General features: G+C 31.2%; 1 protein-coding gene across 10 annotated transcripts in view; it reads right to left on the bottom strand.

The window, feature by feature from the left end:
* The window catches only part of LOC108000915 (neurotrimin-like), a 293,302-nt gene that overhangs the window by 65,368 nt on the left and 204,909 nt on the right, over positions 1 to 23,025 (bottom strand). For 5 of the 10 annotated variants that reach the window (XM_062079082.1, XM_028668217.2, XM_062079086.1 and 2 more), the window contains exons 4-10: positions 22,607 to 22,814; positions 21,063 to 21,218; positions 6,845 to 6,973; positions 3,895 to 4,032; positions 2,814 to 2,984; positions 1,902 to 1,973; positions 1,379 to 1,447 (exon numbers count right to left, since the gene is read on the bottom strand). In XM_062079082.1, coding sequence (XP_061935066.1) covers positions 1,379 to 1,447; positions 1,902 to 1,973; positions 2,814 to 2,984; positions 3,895 to 4,032; positions 6,845 to 6,973; positions 21,063 to 21,218; positions 22,607 to 22,814 — 943 coding nt within the window. The remainder of the gene's footprint in view (positions 1 to 1,378; positions 1,448 to 1,901; positions 1,974 to 2,813; positions 2,985 to 3,894; positions 4,033 to 6,844; positions 6,974 to 21,062; positions 21,219 to 22,606; positions 22,815 to 23,025) is intronic. The other 5 variants (XM_062079084.1, XM_062079080.1, XM_062079083.1 and 2 more) reach the window with 2 other exon arrangements.

Here is a 23,025-nt window from a genome sequence, read left to right as displayed (position 1 = left end):
ATCTTTTTAAATAAAAGTTAAAAGTTTCGTTATTTTTTGACGATTTCTCTCGATCAATAAACCAGCTAAAGTAGGGATTCTTGATATAAGACTCTTGAACTAAAGTGAAAGCACTTATTGAGCGGTGAAAAAGAAGTTCATACTAGTGCCAACTATTGTTGATATCTTTGGATCTGAAGTTTCTCTCGAGCTGGCGCGTCTGAAAAATACTTCCAGTTCAATTTGAACTTCACGGATAGATATATGAACATTTAAGTTCGATGTGCAAGAAAATTTCGACATTTGACGGATAGAAACTAATTAGTAACTTCGTGAAAATCAATTTTGCAGTGACAATCGGATTACAAATTCAGCAACTCAGAATCGAGCAAACTAATATCAACAATGTCTATACAACTCTCTATTCCGTTCTTCGTCCAGTAAACTGTCAGATGAAAATTTCCATTCCATTTCATCGTATTTTAACTTCACTATATATACTTATAAAAGTTTCGTGGACAATAATTAAATTTTTCTCTCTTCAATATCATTTTTATTTCTTATTAATTTTAATCAAAATATCTTGTTATGTTATTTAAATTTCTTTCATTCACTTTTCCTTTAAATTTATAAATATAAATACAAATTCCACAAATAAGAAGAATCTAAATTATTAGATAAATAAATGCAAGAAAATTAAACCTAAAAATAACAATAATTGAGTCTTTCATCATAAATTATATTCCCCGCAAATTATACAATTTTAAAATAGTTCCCACAATTACACATATTTTCATGCACACATCCAGTCCAAATTAAGAGAAAAAAAAGAAGAAAAAATAGAAGGAAAAATAAAGAATAGGGAATAGAAACTGTAAAAGTTTCTCTCCCCCTAAATAAAACTGAAACAATCGTTCATATTTTTGATCTATCACTGTTCAAATTCGATCGTTTCGATTTAAAATTGCTTTAGAATCTCGAAATCGACATTGTACGCACGTCCAGTCAAATTACAAAAAAAGAAAAAGAAAAAAATAAAAAGGAAAAAGAAAAGATGAAAAAAAAACGTCAAAAATAAAAGCGAAGAAATCGATGCAGAAACCAGAGGAGCGATCGGTAAAATCACTGTCGTCGAAAGTGTAATTCTGAAATCCATTCCGGCCAGTTAAAGGGAACCAAGTAACGTGAAGTAATTCGTTCACGGATAAAGGGGGATCACCGAACATTGGCAATTTAGTGGATTCACCGGAGAATCTCTCCACCTCGAATGTGCACCGTTGACGAGGTTTTAATTACGCTAATTACTCGAACGAAGCGGTACAACAGGCAGCCACCAGGGTGTATCGTCGTGGGAAATGCCTGAGGTATGCGGCCCGCGTTAAAATAGATATTTACTGACCTGGATTTCGCCATTCCTCGACCTCGTAGTCGATAGGTCGTTGTCGTAATTTCTTGTTACCGTTTCTACCTAAAATGCATTACACAAAGGCGGTTTTACATGGTGTGTTTTATGATGAATCGTGAGATGGAGAGAGACACGGGAATAGATGTCCTTGCTTCAGGGGATGAAGGGAAAAAATAGCAAGGAGGGTGGACGGATGAGGTATCTGTGCAAAGATCTGTGTGTGTGCGATGTTTTATAAAAAATGAAAATTAAACGCTCGACTAATTCTGCCTAATTTTTCGCTCTCTTCTCTTTTTTTTAAATTTTTTTCTTAGGATATACTTCTGTCTAATTTTTAATTTTTTTCTTTTTTTTTTAATATTTTCTCTCGTTCTTTCTTCAGAAGAATTTTGAATAAGATGAATGCTTTTCTTTTTCCACTTTGGTATATTCATGTATTTTTTAGTGTGGTGATTTTGATTTGGGATAAAAAATAGTGCAAATAGGCTGAATACCCGATAAATTTGAGGTTAGTTACCGTTCTTCTTCATCGATGTAGTCACGTGATAGGGTGGCGGTGTCGTGGATGTCGTAGATGGTGCTGGAATCTCTGTGAAGGAAAAGATGAAGTTTGAATATTTTAGTGAGTATAAATATTCACTAGATTTTACGTTTAAATCATTACTTTTTTTTTTTTTTGTAAAATACACAGATATAATACATTTTTTCCATTTTCTTTTTGACTTTATTATTCGTTTCAGAGAATTAAAGATTTTAAGCAGATTTGTAATTTCTTGATAATATACAAGATTCGTATATAGGATATTTACAAATATATCGCAAAAATGAAAAGATTTAAGAGTGAAATTCCCTTCCATATATTCATATCGTAAAAATCGACATTACGACGTATCTCGTTAAACTTTTAATTTCAGCCAATTTATTCGTCCAAGGAGGTGGAAAAGTATACTCTCTCGGGATAAATATATCCTTCGTAAATTTAATCGCCAATTACGAGCCACGTCGAAAAGATAAGGACGCTTGACCTCGTCAAACGATCGATAGCCATCGAGTGGTAACGATAAGAGTTTTTTCCGTAAAATCTATTGAAAATCTATTCATTTTTTTCAATACAAAATCGTATATACCCCAAGAAAAAATTACTTAATTTTTCAAATAACATATAATACGAAAACGGATCCAAAATATACAATACAATCGAATAAAAATTTGGCAGTGACGTTGCATCTAATTATATTAAAATTAATTGAAAATCTAATCGAAACATATAACTCAAATTAATAATTTTTTAATTTACTTTTCAAACTCGTCACATTTTCATAATTTAATACACATCTATCTATCTTCCTCTCTTCTCTAATATTTAAAATACATAATCCAAATTTCACAAAAAAAAATGTACGAGAAAATTATACGTGAAATTACTCACCATCTAATTTAATGTCCCCGTCAGTTCCACCGAGAGAATTTTGTGCCACGCATTTGTACGAGCCAAAGTCCCTCGGGCCGACATTTCTAATCTTCAGCATCATGTACTTGTTGTACCCGTTGTCGGTGGACACCGCCTCATATTTATCGCCTGCAATAGAATGGTAATTGCCTAGGCAAATAAAACCACGTTCTTCTTTCTAGTTTGAAAAAGTTTATGCATGGAAGAATAAACGCCAAAGCATATCGAACGAAGCAGTGCTTGCGTGAATATTTCATACTTCTCGTGTTTGATACGTGTATTCGAAACATGTGTATTGCGAAATTTATCGCTAAACAAACAAAATGAACGCGTACGCAGTTGTTTGAATAACTAGACGAGACTGCAATTTCTTGTATTATATTGTATAATTTTATTTTTAATCGCGAATTTTATTTGAGAATTTAAATATTGAAGAAAGTTAAATTTTTAATTTTTTATTCTATTATGAAATTAAATAAAATGATATTAATTATTTTTTTTATTTGTTGAAGGATATAAAGTTGAATACCAAATAAAAAATATATAATATAATAAAGTATTATATCACAGAGATAAAGTTTTTTTAAAAATACATAGCGAAGTATTTTCTCAACTATATTTTGTAAAGAATTCCTGAGAATACATTTATGGTATCGACATAACTTTTTTTTATAAAACTTCAAAACATAAAAGGGGACTATGCGCAAAGAATAAAATTTCAAGTACTTTTTAAGAAGATAATCAATAAGATATAATTCATAAATGCAAAACGAAATTAGCAATAAATTTACACATGTTGGTAAATATTTTATAAATTTATTTTATTTAAAATAATTTTTAGCAATGATTTTTAAAAAAATATAAAGAAAATTACAATCGATTTTATTAGAATAATTCAAAATATTTTTCTATATTAATTCAAATTCAAATAAAAATTTCAAAATTCTTACAGAGAATTCTCGTTCTCCTCGAGAATTGTATACAGAAGATTTTGTTCTTTTCGTGTAGCGAATAAGCATTATCATATGTATAAATGTAATTGTATCACAGTTAAAATTACCAGAGACGATCATATCGCCACGTTCGGTCGTCCAATAATTAATCGAGGTAGGATAAGCTTCTGTGTGACATTCCAACGTGACATCTTGCCCAATATATGCCGCTTCTAATTGATTTGGTATCGAAAGCATAGGAGGAACTGCAACAATAAAAATAGTAACGTGATATATTTAATTCCTCTTTTATTATTAATTTAATTTCAGATAATCTCAAATATCCTGTTTATATTCTTTTCGTAAAATATTGTTCAAAATTTTATTGATAAAACGAATAAAAATACATATTACTTATCCAGATAATAAGGAAATTACGTAATCGAGAAGGCGGATATTTGAAATAGCTTGGATCAATTTTTGGGATTAGGTGAGCTTTGAACTTTAGCGACGAAACTTTCCACGCTTTGTACTCCCCAAATTTAGAACTATTCGAACTGCGTAATCTAGTGCATCAGAACTCTCTGTTTGCAATTCTGTAAATCCTAGAAAATCCACTAACTTATAACGAATTTCGTTAAAACTTTTTGATATGTTTGTCACATCAACATTGATTAAGCAAATAGTTATATTTCACGAATATAATTAAGAAGCTAATAATTCAATTCCATAAATTGTAATAAGAAATAATCGTACAAAATATTTAAAAAATAATAAAATAAAATATAATTATAATAAAATCAGCTTTTCAAAATTTTTTCAAATCTATTATAAAAATAATAAATTAATTGCGTGTTAATTTAGACAAATAGAATGAACTGATAGCAACAGTTAGAGAAGTAGAATACATCACTAATAGACAAATGGGATAGATCGATCATGATCAATCAAGTGAAACTAGATAGGTCTACTCAAATAAGTGAAATATGTCAATCAACCAGAGACAAATAAAAGTAGGCCAGTATGCCACATTTAAGTATATAACTAAGCACGAGATATACTTAAATAATGATGATCAAAAAGAAAAAAGAAGTGGATCAGTCAATCCATGATCCAAATGAATTAATAATAGACAGGTAAATAATATAAGTTAATCATAGTCGAACGAATGAAATAAATCAATCATCCATTTTTATATATTTAATTTTCTTCATTTTTCTAACATAATCTTTTCTAACATTCCATATAAAGTTTTCATACACTCAACAAACTTAAACATGACTCCGTGAAACGTGAAATTCCTCCATTCAAAACATTCCTCTCGAATTTTCGGTTATTATACGATGTTTGCTTCTTCCAGATCAATATAGAAATATATTCCATGGCCTCAATATCGTGTCATAGTTTCGTTCTTTTACGAACCAACGTAAATCACAATTTACTACCACCATGTATATTCGGGACGATATCACTCTTGTTAGACGGCGTCCTTCGTCCACTCGATATTCTTCCCCTGACGTTTTTGTTGAATTATCGAATTGATATTGGGACAACCATTAACCGATCGCGATATTGGGAAGGAGTTTCGAATGGTTATCTATTTGACTCGAAAAATTTGGAAAAAAAAATATTACTCATCGATGATATTGATTGGATACGTTCAAAACTGTAAGTTTTCACTATTAAATAAGTTAAATGATATGATAGGATGTTACGAATGATTGTAGAAACCTTTTAGAAGATCTGTTCTATCAATCATAATATGTTAATAATATATCGAAATTTTTGAAAGTATACGAGACAAGTATATGCGAAAATATAATATTAAATATTTCTTGTATGAAATGATTAAAATTAAAATCTCAAATCCAATTATTCCTTGGCATAAAGTAAAAAAATGACAACGGAAAATACTTAAACGTGAGTAATACGTGACTCTCGATGAAAAATTTCCATTTGAAGACGGTAATTCACGTTTCATCGGCCGATTATTAAACGCTCGTGTCCATCCATGCGTTAGAACGGAGGCTAATGTGTCGGAAAAGACAGGGCGGAAACGCGTTTCGCACCCCAAAACTGGATGAACGTGACGGCCGTGAGGGGGATGAACGGATCTAGGTACATGGAGCATATCTGGGTCAAGTGGTCGGCCGTAAATCGTTGGCTAAATGAGACGTTGAAAACCAACCTAATGCATCGCGTAGGATAGAACAATTACTCTTTATCGAGATATCGTGCTCTACGTTATCATTCGTCCAAAATTATTTATTTGTTCATCAAAGATATCATCATTGCTGTAATTGAGTTTTTCTTTTCCAATTTTGAGAATTATCTATTCTGAAATTTGTCACTTTGATACGAATGTGAGTGACGTTTTGGATAAATAAATAATTTATATGGGTGAAATAATTGTTCTGCAATTTTTATGCATACATCTATATTATAGTTTGTTTCATCGTTTCTTAAATAGAATATTATATGTTATATATCAACTAAATGTTCAAACATTTTTAGGTGATGATTCTCAGAGACAAGATTTCCAATTTTGTTTGTTATTGACAAAAATCAACGATACGTTGCTATTATTATTACATCCTATCGGGAAAGAAGTATAGTTTTATTCAAAATGAATTTATTTCAAAATAAAAATCATTATAATGTATGCTAACGAGATACAAATTGTTTCATTGAAAAAAATTCCAATATAAATTTCATTCTCTCTTTTCAATTGAACGATGGGAGAAAATTTTACACGATAATAAAAAACGATATTACGTATTAAAAATGAGAAATAATTTAACACGAAAATTTTCTATTCAAAAATATATTCGCGGGAGACGAGAGCGATAGACGATATAAATATTCAAGCAACTTCAAATATTTTTCCACGAACGCAGTTTTTGAAAACCTTCCGTTCGAAAAGGGAAGCGTTTACGCATGGTTGAAGTTAATATAACACGTTCACAAAATTTAACGGGGCAGTTTAGGATTAACATGCATATAAAGCAGTCCAATAAACACACACGCCGCTCCTCCACTATTTGAGGAATATATGAGGGAATATTTCAGTATACTCACATTGCACGCGAAGAGATATTCGTTGGCTAACTCGCGGTGGAACGTCGTTCGAAGCGATGCACAAGTATGCTCCCATGTGCAATCGACTTATCTTCACGATGTGCAACACCTCGCCATCCACGACATTCACTATAACACAAACAGAACGATATTTCATTAGAGTTTCGAGTGTATAAGTCGCATACAATTAATTCATGTTTTAAAAGGGAAAATATGATTCAATTGATTTTCATTAATCCTTGTGTCAATATTTAAGTATCTATTTATCGCAAAAGAGAAAATGCTTGAAAAGAAATTATTAACGTATCGATACTCGTGGTATTTGGATTTATAATTTTATATTAAGTGATATCGATGATATTTTTCTAAATTTTTTTTTTAATTAAAAATTAATTTTTAACAAAGAGAAGTACATATAAATTATACATTTATAAATAATTAAATACTTTTTATTTTTTGCAGTGTATTTTTCTTTCGTACGAGAAATATTTATAATTCGTTTAATCGTAATTTCCATTCCAGTTTTAATAAAAATAAATGTTTCTCACGTATGCTTGCTTTTTTTAGAAAAATTGGTAGATGAGTACGAAATTTTAAATTGCTGTATCTCTCAAATATATCACGACCCAATAAGCAACTTTTAAAATCGCGGCCTCAATGTTTCTGTCACTTTCGAGCTATTAATATACACCACAGCTCATAATTATTCTATCGACTTTAAAAGTCGATATACGTCGCTCGAATAATTTCGATAATACGTAACATTTCAATCAATTTATAATAGAAACTGTATAATAAATAATGATATTCATTATTTTCTATAAAAAAAATCATGTTTTTCCAAACAAAAGATATTTATTAAATATTTATTATATGGACGAAATATAGAATATAGAAAATTTATACGGTTTGAGTATTTATTATAAATTAATTTTTTCTTCATTCGATAGAATTTTAGGAATACGTGCTATTTTTTTTTAGAATTAATTTTTTATTAAATCGTGCAATTCTGGATGGATAAGTTTCTTCGGTGAAGTCGAATCGGTGAAAATTTGGACGTAACACTATTTGTGGAGAAATCGAAGTTTCCAGGTTGAAAGTTCGGCTAAAAGTTCAGAGGAGACGACCTACTTTGACAGTACCGAATTTATAAGTGCAGAAGGCATCGCGAAACCTCCATCTACTTAAGATGAACTTGGAACGCTCTTGCTCTTTTTAAACGTAAAATATTTTTAATTCAGCTTGATGTCGAGGAAAGTTTCTCATTAGGATATACGATGTTTTTAAAATATATACCATTAAAAATTAAATGCACGAAATATTGTAAGAATATTTCATTTTTAACGTAAAAAAATTCAATATTATCCGATAATTTTTTTCACTATCTTTAGTCTTTTAAAAATATTCCCCACTATTCTAAAACGTTTTTTTAATTTTTTTTTCTTTTTTTTTTAGACTCATTACCATTCGTTACAACGAAATTCCATTTCAAACCACTCGAACCACTCAACTTTTTACGAGTATTGCTCGTATAACGATATGAATATCGTCCATTCAAGATTCGAAGTTTGATTCTCTAATGCATCTATAGCCACGGCTCATTAATATCTGTCATAGAAAGTAATTATTTATTCCATCCTGTATTCACCGCTTTCGCTATACACCGGGCATATAATTAAATTACGTTAAACGATTTATCATTCCGGCCAGTCGCACAAACCTGCAAAACTTCCGCGTTCCACATTTTCCTGTAACTTTTACCGTATTTTGCGGCTGTGCTCGGTCATCCGTTCCAACGAATTATGCACGTGAGCCGAAACGAGATCCCGCGCACGACGTACGTAAATAGTCCCGTTTCCGGTTTCACTCCACTCTAATAAATATCGAAACGAAAAGTTCGCCAAGACAATAAAATTCCAATGGAACTGATAACGATCTACCTTTGGATACAATTTCATTAATTGGATCATTTTTTGTTTCCACATTATGTAAATAATTAGATCGATGGATGCTTCTATCGTGTTAAAAAGCAATTTTTTTTCGTAAAAGTAACCAGATAATTTTACGAATATGGGGCGTAATGTATGTAGAATTATCATGCACATCTGCTTCACTGATAATACAGTTAAGTGAAATTGAACATATTATTATTAGATAATACCTAATTTTGATTAATAACACATACGTGTATTCAAGCAATTCAATATCGAAATATAGAATCGGAGAGATACTGTTATACTGTATGATGTAATTATAGGGAATTGCGGGACACTCCATTACATTTACCAAAGCTTCACTTTAGCTTTAACAGCGTTGATTAACTTATTTGTTAAATTTAACGTGGTTTACAATGTTCGTTTAATCCTTAACTAATTTATGTGTGTACTAAGTTTTCCATAAAAGCCACCCATAGTCTAGTTTAAAATTTTTCACGATAAAAGCGCGCTGTATATATTTTCTATTTTAAAGAAAATTAGAAAATTACACTATACCACGGACACTTGTAAACGCGATCACGCGTTAAATAACAAGGACAAAGCAAATTATCCCTTGAAAGGATTAAAATGAAAGGCGGGAGAGCAAACAATTTATCTGAAGATGCATGAGCCGTGATGCAATGATCGTGATACATTGAAAGGCATTATTCGATTCGAGGAATTCCACGTTCTTATACCATCCCATTACCTTCGCGTTACTGTTCTTCGCCAATTGTAGCAACAATTCTTTCCCCCTGATACAATGCGCTTTTACCTTTTACCCGTGAAAAACGTTCAATTGGTTTTCCATCGCTCCCCAACATTTACTCACGACCAGTTTAAAACGACCTGCGGAACCTATTTACAATCCCCCTTGCCCTCTGTTTCGCCAAGAATTCTGGGAACGTGCACGATAATTTCGCGTATAAAAATAGCGATCTGCAGGTACACCGTTTTATTATCACCCTCTTATTGGAACGCGTCTGCAATCGTCGTCCGCTTTTACGTTCCTTTGAACGTTATGCTTGCATATTTACGCGAACAGGCTGCGTTTCATTACATTTTACGTTATTCCCCCAGAGATATAGCTTTTTTTCCTCTCAACAATCGTTTTCTTTTTCTTTCTTTTTTTTTTTGTTTTTCTCAACTTCCTTTATTATTCCCCTCCTCGCGATTGTGTGATATTGTCTCATCGAGTTAGAATCGTAAACTATTTATACATTTTCTATTGATCGTTGTAGATGGAAAAGGGAAATTCAATTCCATCAAGGTTCAGGTCAAGGATCAGATACATCGATGACCAAAAATAGCTAGATAATGGAATAGATGAATCACTATTGGCTCGAGCTAGGCTCGAGCAAGTAACAAGTCGAACAGATAAGTAAATAAATTAAACAAATGAAATGTACAATCGTAATTAAAGTTATAGAACAGTCCAATGGTCAGATAAGTAAAATAAGTCAATCATAAAACGAATCAGACAAATCGAACAAACAAACCTATAATAATCAAACTGCAAATAAAATAAGCAAACTCCTTTTTACTAACACACTTTTTTTTCAATTGATCAAAATCAACATATTACGAGTTACGCATAATAATTTCAAACTTTTTTTTCATAATTACTGCACTAATTCCATCTAAATTTGATTTGACCAGTAATCGCGACAGGTAATAAAGTCTCGTTATTACCGTTTCCCTCCTATTATTTTCTTATCAAATAGATAAAACTTATTAACAACACTTCCCCCGCAACAACGCCACAATACACCCTAATCGCCGACAAAAGAGAACGCGCCGTGGCGGTGAAACTGCGTCCTCGATTGTACGGGCTTATCTCGCGTGACTCGAAACTCTTATCATTCGGGAGCAAAAATATGGGGGCCTGTGAAGGCCGATGAAAGGAAGGAAATCTGTTCGCGGTGTGGAAACGGGGATGGTGCAAGAAGATGGTGTGAATCTGATTGCCAGACCAGACGCCAAATCTATCCATTGTTTTCCATAAACAATGCTTCAGCGGAGAGATGTCTCTCACTTTCCAAAGTTTTAATCAAATAGTTTCGCAGAATCCCACAACTATCCTGCTTCATCTGTTTAACAGGAACTTTTAAAAGTTTCCATTTTAATGGGAAACCACGATATCCTATTGTTCGACGAAATTTCATTTTGGGGGATAAATCTGTCGCATAGTACAGGTTTAATGGAGATTGTGCTCAATTATTTTTTAATGATGTTCAGTGAGAGTGAAATGATTCGAGACATTTCTCAATTTTAAATTAAAAATTTTGATCGTAAAAGTTTTTTATAAGTAGGGTAATAGATCTTTTAATGTTTGTAATTCTTGGATATTTTGGATTGGATGTGCTGTGCTTTTTTTAAGAATATTTTGAATTTTACATTATATTTTTTCTATTAGATTGTGACATCTTTCATATTAGAAAAAAAATATTTATTTTTTTCTCTATGTGATTAGGTTTTTTAGGATAATTCTTCTATTTCCCTATTTTCTCATAAATTGTTCCAATGCTAAATAGTGACGGACTATCTTTAAGAATCTTTAAAAATTTCTATTTAAATGTCATGAATTAAAATTAGAGATTTTATTGTTACTGTGATATAAGTCAATTAAACTATAAGAATTTATAACAAGATTGTACGTCTCTTTTCAGTAAGTCACTTTTAATTAATAATGATTTTTTGAAAATCAAATCTGTGAAAAGTAAATTTCAATCTTCCTTCAATTACCGATTCAATTAACGATTAATATATCATTGTATTAATCGCTCTCCCAATTGTTCGCGAATCTTATTTCCAGAAAATAAATCATTCCAAATATCAGCGAAACTAGCAGCGCGCATTCGCTTCAAAATAGCGCCGAATCCCAATTTACTCGGGCAAGGAGTGAAATTTTCATAAGATAATAACGCGAGTATTGCAGGATAACGCAGTGTCTTTCGAAGCTCATCAGCTCGTTTGAATGTTAAACGAGGGCAGATAAGAGGAGACGCAAAAAGAACCGCGGAATAAATTAGCGGCCGTTCAACGTCGATGCTCGCCGCCACTTTGCATAACATTTGCCGCGTGCTCCTTAACGTCTTTAAGAATAAGCAGACAGCTTTCCCCGAAGACGAAGTGAGCTACCCTATTTGGGAATTAGTACGTGATGTATTCCGCCCCATAAGCGGTGGCCTGGACGTTGATATTTCATCCCATCCCTCTCTTTTCTTTTCCCTCGTTTCCACCCTTAAGTAGCCTTTTTCGCGTTATTACCACCAGATAACCCGGCCACATTCATCCTCCGACTAAATCCTCGAGCCACGATCGTCTCAGCTAATGCCTCTGCTGTATGTTCGCCCTATAGACGAATTGCTCCCACTGTTTTGTAACAGTTCGAACAATTTTAAATAGAGATTATGGTTATCTTTTACGGAGAATGTTGTCGCGACATTTATGTTCCAATGATGTTCCAATTATGTTCCTCGTAATTAGGTTTGAATAGTCTCGAAGAGATTGAAGATTGAAGATTCTTTAGTATCATAATTTTGGTGTAATGGTTGGATCGTAAGATATGATAAGCGTATTAATATTTAAAAATTGTGAAAAGAGTTAGAATTTTCATTTTTAAAATTATTTGTATATTATATATAGTTGCAGTTGATCTTGAAATGATAGAAAAAGAGAGCATAAATTCGTTTTAAATTTACATCTCGTTTGGACATTTTAATTTTTATTATTCAAAATTATTCGAGATAATTTATTGTTATATATATTTTATTAAAGGAATATTAAGATGTTTTTGGATCTTTTGGGAAAAGAAATTTTCATAAATCATCGAAAGGCGAATTTTAATTAATATTTTATAGAATACTCCATTTTTCGAATTCTTTTACTCCAACCAAGTCTGGTAGTTATTTATCAACAAAAGACAAAGCTAAGCAACAGTACCTTTGGGACCCTGAATATTGTACAATTTCCTAGTTTCACTCTCTTTATGCGACTACGAAAGCTCATTTTTTAAGGTTAGCTTCTTCTTACCATTAATAAATAAAGACAGACTTCCAAACAATTCTTCTCTGGACCAGAGAAGAGAATATCCTTTCCCACTCTTCAACAATGAAAAATTACGTACGCGATTGTTCTGAGGGAACCGAGAATTGCATTTTTCTTCAATGCACAAAGGAGATGTAAATTTTTACCGATGGACACTATAGTTTATTAATGTTTACTTTATCAAGCATAAACAATTTTTTTTCGTGACGAATAAAATTCCTCTTTCATATTTCAACGAAATTGCACTAAAATTTAAACAAGTTGATATGAATTTTATCTTTATTATTATTATAATATTTTATAGCAATGAAAATATACATATCGCATCGATTAAACAACTAAATAAATGAGACTTATGCAAATGTTGCGCTTCCAAATTCGTTTCCAAATTCATCAGATTTAAAACATTATTATATATTTACGAGAAAATTAGTATTATTTATATGAACGTAAAATCCTATTAACCGAACGAAAAATCATAACTACCGATGAAAATTAAATGAACTTACTAAATGAACGTGTCGATTATATCTCGTATAAATAACTTTATATATAAATATATAATATTGCTTCCTTCAAAATAAAAATCGCGACTCCCTCCTCAATCGAGTTCAATCCTTCGATATTAAAAATCTTTCCACGCTAAGAAATCTTGCACTTAAAAAAAAAAAAAGAAAAAAGAAAAGTAACACGTACCTTTTTCAATCGTATAAATAAGAGATTCTTAAAGGGATTTAATTTCTTCAATATCCTCTTTCATTCTTTCATTTTCCCACGCGAATTAGGGGATGCACGATTTTGATGAAGGAAAAGTAGAGGAAACTCGCGGAGAGCCAATTGGAATCTATTCCTTCAGGGGTTGAGACGCAAAATTTGCTAGACAATATTGTTCACGAAGTTGCACGGCTGTAGCAACGACTTGGTCTTTGAAAGTACAAAGGAACCCTCAAACGGCAACAAGATAAGCTCGTCTACAAGGATCGACGTCGGTACAGTTTGGCCGCCAGTTTTCCTCATCGTTTGATGCCAGGCTTGCGCGTAAAACGAGTACAACGTAGATTCGATTTTCTGTACCGCCTATATCGATATCCACCACGCGACTCTCTCTCTCTCTCTCTTTCCCCCTTCCCCTCTTTTATTTTCTTTTCCGGAACAAGAATTCGTTCTTAGATCCCGATTTTCCGGTCGTCTCGTGTTACTTTGATCCCGATATATACCGGCTACAGCAAAAATTGTAGCATTGATGGAAATAATATGTGGAATAGGAATTTTTTTTACATTTTATTTTATATTTATAGAAATGTTGCGTAAATATAAAATATAAAAATGTGAAATTGTTGTATACTATTTTTGAAAGGAGATTCTCATTCCATTCGCATTAAAGGGAAAATAGTTTTAGATTTTTTAAGATTTAAAAAGAGAAAAAAGAAATTAATTTTCTTAGGTGGAAAAATAAATTTAACGTAATGTATCGATTATATATTTTCTTCTAAAGTATTACCATCGGAAATTATTACGAAACGAGGGAATTTTTTTTTTTAATTTTTTTCTACAAAGAAGAAATTAAATATTGGATACCTGAGGAATATTTAAGAAGAGATAATACTTATAAGAAATAATATTTCCAGTAAATAAGATTTCTGAGCATCCTCTTGCATCGTCAAACGAGTTTTATACGAAATATCTTTATCTTTTCGTTCGTGTCACGATTTTTGCCACGTTCTCTACAATTTCCTGTAAAACTTGGGATGGAAAAAGAACGCTCGAAGGAGATCGTAGACAATGATGTAGACACGTTCAACCAGCATTATGCCGGCATTGATTACCACTGTTTTCTAACCTTTACGCATCGTACACTTCCATTTCTTCGATATCCGTTTTCATAACACTCCTCTCGAACGAGGAGAAATAATTTTCCCCGCGTTAGGCAAATTGTTATTGCGAGGAACGTTGTTTTGCCGCCATAAACGATCCTGTTTATTGGATCACGTTACTGATATAAGGATTTCAATTTCTTCAAAATGTTGTGAAATTCGATGAACATACAGTTTCTCTATGGAGATGGAAATTTTCATTTGGAATGAGATATTGTCTGTATTTAAATTGTAACAAATATTCATCTCTTCTTCTAATTGTATAATAACGATACAATATTGGATTTTGTTTTAAGAGATTAAGAAAAAATATTTATAAATTAATTAATATTCATCATTTGTTATGTCTACATATTTTTGTAAACCTGGAAGATAAAAAAGATGGTTGTTTTAATAGTTATTTTTGCTACGAAGACTTTCCTTCTTCAATTATTCATTATAAAATTTTTGTGCAAAAACAGTTTTTTGCAAAATAAATTACTTGTTAAGACGTATAAAAATTTAATCATGTAATTTTTAATTGCTATATCATTTATAACGTAACCTTCTCGGTATTAAAAGAAGTCGAAGAATTAAATCTTAAACAGAAGATTAATAAAATAAATTAATTTTCAATTCGATTATTACGATACACTAATTAATTTTTCAAACAAAATTCAAAAAAACTATAAATCAAAGTATAATATCTCAGAATCTTTTAATATTTTTCCCCCATTCGATATACTTCTTCTTTCCAATTTCACTCGTTCGATTAACACATTTTTTAATTTTCCAAAACTCGAAAAATAAATCTGTACGTGGAATTTTGTACGTTGTTAAATATTCACCGAACTACTCTTTGCGCAACCCATCTCTGCAATTAATTTCTGACAAAGTTCAAGTAAACATCTCTCGAACCGTCGTTCGTTTCCTGAATACGAGTACCAACGATTCGTTATCCCTTTTTCCAACATTCCTCTCCCAATTCGAGATATTTCTCTTTGTTTTTTCTTTACTTACTCTCTTATCAGCTTCTCGGACAATCGTAGGAGGGAGCTAAATCTTCCTTTCCTTGGCCATACACAAGTGTCTCGATCCCATTCTTTGAAAGTAGCAATGGCTCGTGCGTTTTATAAAATTCGATTTTCTTTTTCATTTCTCTTCAACATTCTTTTTCGCTTCTATGTACGAAAAGCTAGGGAAGGAGCATTGGTATGTGCACACATACAACATTCCAACGCTATAAATTGCTCCTAATCTTTGCCTCGAAGTGGATGTGATGGCTTGGTCGAATTCTTTTCTCGATATAATCGGATTACGCATTGCCGTAATTCTTATAAATTTCTGTACACGGAAGTAAATCGGTTGATACAAATATTTGTTAAATTTTTCAACACGAGAATATTGTTATTATAATATTGAAAAATAAAGAAGTATCGAAAATTTTCTTAGAAATAACTTGTCTTTACATTTTTTACAGATTGGAGTCCACGAAGTGGAAATTTAGAATAGGTATTTTAATAAAAATTATATCTGATTTATAATCTTTTGTTACACACAATATATAATGCATATATTATTCATTAATCATAATACTCTTCAAAAAGGAAATCTGAAATTAAAAGCGGATCAAGTATTACCGCATAATTCATTAAATTAAACCATTAAATTCCCATCTTACCGAATAATTATCAAGTTGAAATTGTATTGAATAGGAATTTCGACTATCTTTAATATAATATAATATAAACATACAATTTCAAATGATAAGCAGTACACCATTGTTCACGATAAATTCATTTTGTATTTATAAAATATTCTATACTTTTATCGAGCACAAAAACTATCCAAACATTTCATCGTCTCAGTTCATTCAACTGTGAACAATGATATATATATTGTTAAAATCACATTTTTCTTGGAGCAAAGTCGTGAAACTAACGAGAAGTCAGTTGTTGGAGAAATTGTCGAGTCCCAAAGGACGACGCATTACCAAGTAGACAGTTTGAGCACGTGTTTGCAATCGTGATATTTTGTCCAATTACGCCTATCGAATGACACGATATGGCGGCAGATGGTGGCTGAAGATAGCCTTCGATCGTGGAACGATATCGTCTCCTCATAAGCCGTTGATGGTTCACCGCCGCATTGCAAATTGATTGGCGTTTTCATGAATAGTGGACCGGGTTTCACGCGTTTCGATCGGTGCGCTTTTATGGAATGGCTGGTCGCGTTCATAATGAAGGAACTAGTTGCCGTAATTATGCGTAGATTCACGTGGAAACACGGAAATCGACGTTGATTGAGAGCTGAGTATCGATAATTCGACGGAGGTTGAATAAAAGTGGATGAAATTTATTTCTGCAAGTGTTGAAAAAGCATTGAATTTGTTACGAATTTTGAATCCTTATAATTATCGCCATGCTGAAATTACAGAATAATTGTGAAGAATAAATTTAAAGCGTTTCGATCGTCAATGTTTCCTTATTTTAATCAATTCTTCAGAGTGTTGAGAATTATTGGTTGAATTTGTTTTCATTATTCCCCTACAAAAGAAATTTAAATTGCCCTCTAAAATATATACGAATAAATTAAATATCACGAAAAATTGGAAAACTCCTTAAAATAAATTATTAAAAATAATCATTTCTACTTACCGAATTTTTCGATCAAATTCAGATTCCAATTCAATTTAAATATACCATTGTGGAAAAATCTCATTATCAAAAAGGCATGAAAAAGATTTAATCCTATATTTCATCCCCTCCTACGAAACTCTATTTCTACGAGTTCCCACGGCAAAAAAGTTAAACAGAATTTCGCAACAATAGTTCCCTTCGAATTACATTAATCTCCACGACCCCGCTAATGGCCGGTTGAACAGGCCAGATCATATAATGCAACGGTGGATTTTTATCCCAGGGCCTGGGAACGATTCGAGGCATACATATTTATCAGTGACAGTTTATACGGTGGAGTTAGGGCGAGGCGTAAGCTTCGAAAGCCTCGTCTGAGCGTCTGAAGCCGAGTATGCCTCGAGGGCAATGAAAATTTAAATTAGAGCAGAAATTAAATCCGGCCTTTATCCGATATTGAGAAAATCCTTTGGAACGGACAGATTGTCTGACGTCCCTCTATCCTGTACATCTTTATCCATTGCTCTCTCTCTCTCTCTTTCTCTCTCTCTTTTTCTATATATTGCAAGCGAGACGGTATTGCAGAAAGAAAAGAGGCAAGAAATACATGGAGGAAGGGAGAGAGAATGAAAGTGTCGTGCCTATCACACCCTTCATAATTAGTAATTAAGAAAGTAATTAGCATCGATCGAGACGACCTCTGCGCCAGGACAGCCGTGTTCTCAGAGCGGAAGTGATATTTTTAGAGAAGCGCGCCACGACAACCGGGGCAAATCGATTATTTACGATGCTCAACGATCAAACGTTCTCCTCCTTCTGGCCTGAAGAATACCTTGGTAAACTTCCGTTGCGTCACGTTGAGGGGTATCGATTCGTTGGATTTTATTGATTAAGGCCGGGAAGGAATGCCGCGCCTCGAGCTTTCGACTTATCGACAGGAGTGTCGGCTTGCTATAGCCGGCGTTGACTTTTTGAACCGGAGGACTTCCGGTAATTCGAGAAGAACACTCGTTTCGCAAGGCAATACCGATCGATCGAATTCTATTCAATTTGGCGAAATTTTGCGACACTTGTGAAATGAAAGTTTCGCTTGTGATATCGATTGTGGTCGAAAACGACCTTTGTTAACCCTTTGAATTTTTAACTTCATCGAACTCATCAAAGAATGGTTTCATTACTATTGTTATATTAATAGCTGCTCTGGAAATCGCAATTTCTGAAACCAATTTAGCTAAGGGAATTCTGCAACAGCCTGTTTTCCCGACACAGCACAAATTTCAATTGCCGGTGTACGAAGCAACGTTTCCTAACTCGAACTTCAAAAGCAAGTGATACATCGAATATGTTCTTCGAATATAATCTTGTATTTCTAACGAGATAATAATTTACAGATAATTATTCGCATCAGATAACAAAAACGAGATATTACGGATTGAATTATTAAATTTGAAGATTATGAATTAATCAACTGTTACGAATACCCTGCTTTTTTAATATTCGATAACGTTTTATGTTCTAATTGTTTATCGATAAATTTTATCGATGCTGTATATTTGATTAATCATTAAAATAATTTTCCATTCGTTGTTAATAATGTGTAATAACGATTAAATTTTTTAATAATTTTTTTATTGAAAGCATTTAGTAATTAAAAATCCTTTAAAAATAATTTCACAAATTTTATAAATATTTCTATTGAAAATAATTTCATAAATTGATATTTATTTATTTATAGAAATATTTAGGAATTGTTATTGTTATTATATGTAAATATGTGCATAATTTTCCATGAAATGAATTATGGTTTGCGCATCGTCGTTATTTTGTTAATGAATAATCAAATATGAATAAATTTCCAATAATATTTCATAACATAAGAATATGTTGTTTTTTAAAATCAATATTTTCATCTCAAATGAAAACAACAAAACAGAGGAATAGATTTTCATCATTTCAAATTTTACCACTGATTATTTTCAAAATATAACAATTCGTTGTTGTAACCTACATTATATAAAATTAAAATAAATGCTAAACTGTCTATTGTCAAATATATTTTATAAAAATAAATTTTAAATATACTAGATTCTCAACAATATCGAGAATTAAAAACATTTTCACGAAAGTATTTTTCATCAAATTCAGTTAAAATTAAAAAAAAAAAAAAAAAAACATTCAGCTTAATAGAAATGTCAAAGAAAATTTTTTATTTTCCCTATATGAATTTTTCTTTTTTCGTATTTTATTAAAAAGTATTATAACAACTATAACATTAAATAATTTTTAAATTACATTTTTCCTTCAAACATGAAATAAAACTAAAATTAATTCTTAACACATTATTACATAGGGACATAAATTTAAGATATAAAGTTTGCATTTGTGTCTGATAATATCATTTCTCAGTTTCGAGGGGAATATTTTATACGTTCTGACGTGCGTGTCGGTATATGAATGTCAGAATTGAATACGAGTAAAGTGAATATAAACTTCGTACAAGTTTCGACACAATAAAGAAGAATCGTTTTAGTCGTTTGCTTTTTTTTTTTTTTTTTTGCATTGCATACGAAAAAGCGATATCGTGTGCGAAGCTCCGCTACCTGTATCCATTCGACTATCGATTGTCGAATTGAGAACTATTCGGAAACGACGATTCAACTCTTGAATACATTTCACACGAGAGTTTCGCTATACGAGCCAGATATACACTGTATCCATGAATAATTATGTTTTGATTGCCAGCCAGCAGTCAGTTTTGTTATAATTAATCATTGAAATCATGTGTAATAGAATATTTTGATTAACTTTTTATTTTTATTCGTTTTATTTTATTTCGTTTTTGTTATAAATACAATTGATGGATAAAATTAATAGAAAATTGAATCGTACGTAACTGATTCGACTAGAAGAATGTCAAATATCGTAAGATTCGATACGATTCTGTATAATATATTTAAAAATACATTTTCTGGTATTTTTTTTTAAACAATGAAATTTTTTTGCTCAAACGATAATATTATTAATAGACGGTTATATTAAAACGTTATATCGAAACATTAATCTTAATGTTAATTATAAATTAATATTATATAAATTAATCTTAAATCTTGCATGAAAACGTATTAACGATTCTCGTAACTAATATTTCATAGGCGAAAGGAAAATGTGATATTGGCACCTCATCAATTCGAAACCAATTTAGTAATGTATTAAATTATTTGCCATTAATTTACTGAATACATCGTGTGAATCAAATTTAGATCTCATTTTATCGCGAAAATTATGAATCCCTGGCGTGAAATTAACAATTCTCCGTGACTGAATCATTATGTCCAACGTAATTAATGAAAATGTCAATCGATTCATTAGCAAAATCCGTTATCTGATGTACGTAATAATAACATTTTCACACCCACACTTTTTACAGGTATAATTAATCGTTTATCTTTCGCTACCATAATGATTCGAGTATAACATCGCTATTAATTGTTCCGAAAATTGAGAGGGAGGAAGAATTCCACATTGAATGAAATTTTAGAACCTCTTGTAAATCTTGCAAAATAATAATTCGTAACTTTTAAGGATAACAATATAATGATTGAAGAATCTATAAATTTATTTTTATTCTTATAATTAAAATAGTTTCACTTTTCAAAATTATAATTTCATAAAAGGGGAAAAAAAATTAATAATCAAAACTCACCGCTCTCTCCATTGTAGTTTATGTTTTTCCCATCCTCTCTTCGCCACATGACGTAAGGTTCCGGATATCCTGAAGCTTTACATGTCAATGTCACGTTTGAACCTTCGCGGACAACCATGTCTGTGCTGGTTTCCTTCGTGATAATGGAAGGTGGCACTGCGAACAAAAAGGAACATGCGAAATCGAATGAATAATCTTTCATAATCTTTCATATTCTTTCATGAATAGTCTTTTTTCCACAAACTTTATTTCTAATTAACAAGATCAATGGTAATTTAATAAGTTTACTTTTCAATTTGAAGTTGTTTATTTCTTTTTGTAGCTGATTTAGGAAATTCTAATAAATAATGTTACCAAGTGATAAAATCTTCGTCTATATCTGTAATGTTAATGATAAACTTTGTGCAGAGAGAATTTATCTAATGGAGCGAGCAAAATCTAAATTTTGCTGTTAATTATATATACATATCGCTTCTAGAATAAACCAAAATTGATAACAATAACCGAAATCGATATCATTCTTGTTGAGTTTCGATATTTAATCTATTTAATCCAGATAAGAGAAATACGAATTATATTATTATTCATCGTCGTTATTGGTATTTATTATTAATCGCTATTAAATTTAAATAATTGGATTATATTAATAATCAAATAATATTCGAAACGTCAAATAATTAAAATATACAAAATTATATTTTTCGATACAAAATATTTCTGGTAATTTTTATTTTTGAATATATTGAAAATTATTAGAATAATTTTGGAATTTCATTTCATAAAACCTACTATACTTATTGTAATTAATAATTAAATTTTTATTTCGATATTTTTTTAATATAAATGATAAGTAGTGAACGTTCCATAAAACTATATTATTTTTGAAAAAAAATCATTTCATTGATATTTCTAAATTGTATTTTTATTTTAATTAAAAAGGAATGTAATTAAAAAATTTATTTTAATTTCGAAAATTAAACGTATGCAAGTACTGAATGTACCAAAGTCAATTTTCGAAACTTGGATAACTTTCTTTCCAAATTCATTTTTTTATGATAATACAAAAAAATAGTATTCCTAATATCTTTTAACTTGAGGCTAGTTTCTCGCTAATCTTGTGGAAGCTTAAGTACTTTGCTTGTTGATTGAATATCGGAAGCCTGATGACTCCTAACCCAGTTTAACAACTAACTGGAAACCTAATTGCTTCAAAGACTAACTGAATCGAGCTGACTAATGCCGGTCCCCTTAATTGCTTTTACGGTGTTTAAACGTTACGTTTCTGACAAATTTTTAATTACTTCCATATATCATTTTTTTTTTCACAAATAATACGTTCTTTAATATAACATAACCTAACGTTCTTACATAATGAATATTATTCAAAATCCGTTTATTCCGTTCTTTCTTGAAAATTTACCATATTAAAAAGAAGAAAATTTCTGTTCTTCTAGCCATAGATCTTAAGCTTCGTTATTTATTTTTGTATATCCATTTTGAAATAGAATTCTTTTTAACGATATTTCACATACAAACGTGCTTACCTACAACCTGCAAATAACCCTGTCGACTTCTCATCGGGTCTGTGTTCACCTGACACATGTACCATCCACGATCCACTTCTTCAACTTTTTTTATGTGAAGATACCATGTACGGTGATCGTTATACGACAACGAGATCCGTGGATTTTGCGTGATGACATTATGGTGGATGGATAAGATAGTCTGCGTATCGACGCGCACCCATGCCACCTAGAACAAACATATATGAATATATATACGAAGTTTGCACAAGATAAACTATTGGTATAGGTAAATTATCAATGGAAAATTCTTTATTATTATGATAAATAAAGATAATATATAAAATTATTAAAATATTCTTTTATTAAATATTACATATTTAATGTGTTATCTATAATTAGTATTGTAGTGTTAATACTTATAAAATTAATATCAAAAT

This window comes from Apis cerana, linkage group LG9, assembly GCF_029169275.1.
Source record: "Apis cerana isolate GH-2021 linkage group LG9, AcerK_1.0, whole genome shotgun sequence".
Taxonomy (NCBI): domain Eukaryota; kingdom Metazoa; phylum Arthropoda; class Insecta; order Hymenoptera; family Apidae; genus Apis; species Apis cerana.
Note: the sequence above shows the minus strand (reverse complement) of the source record. Positions and strands in the feature narration are given on the sequence as shown.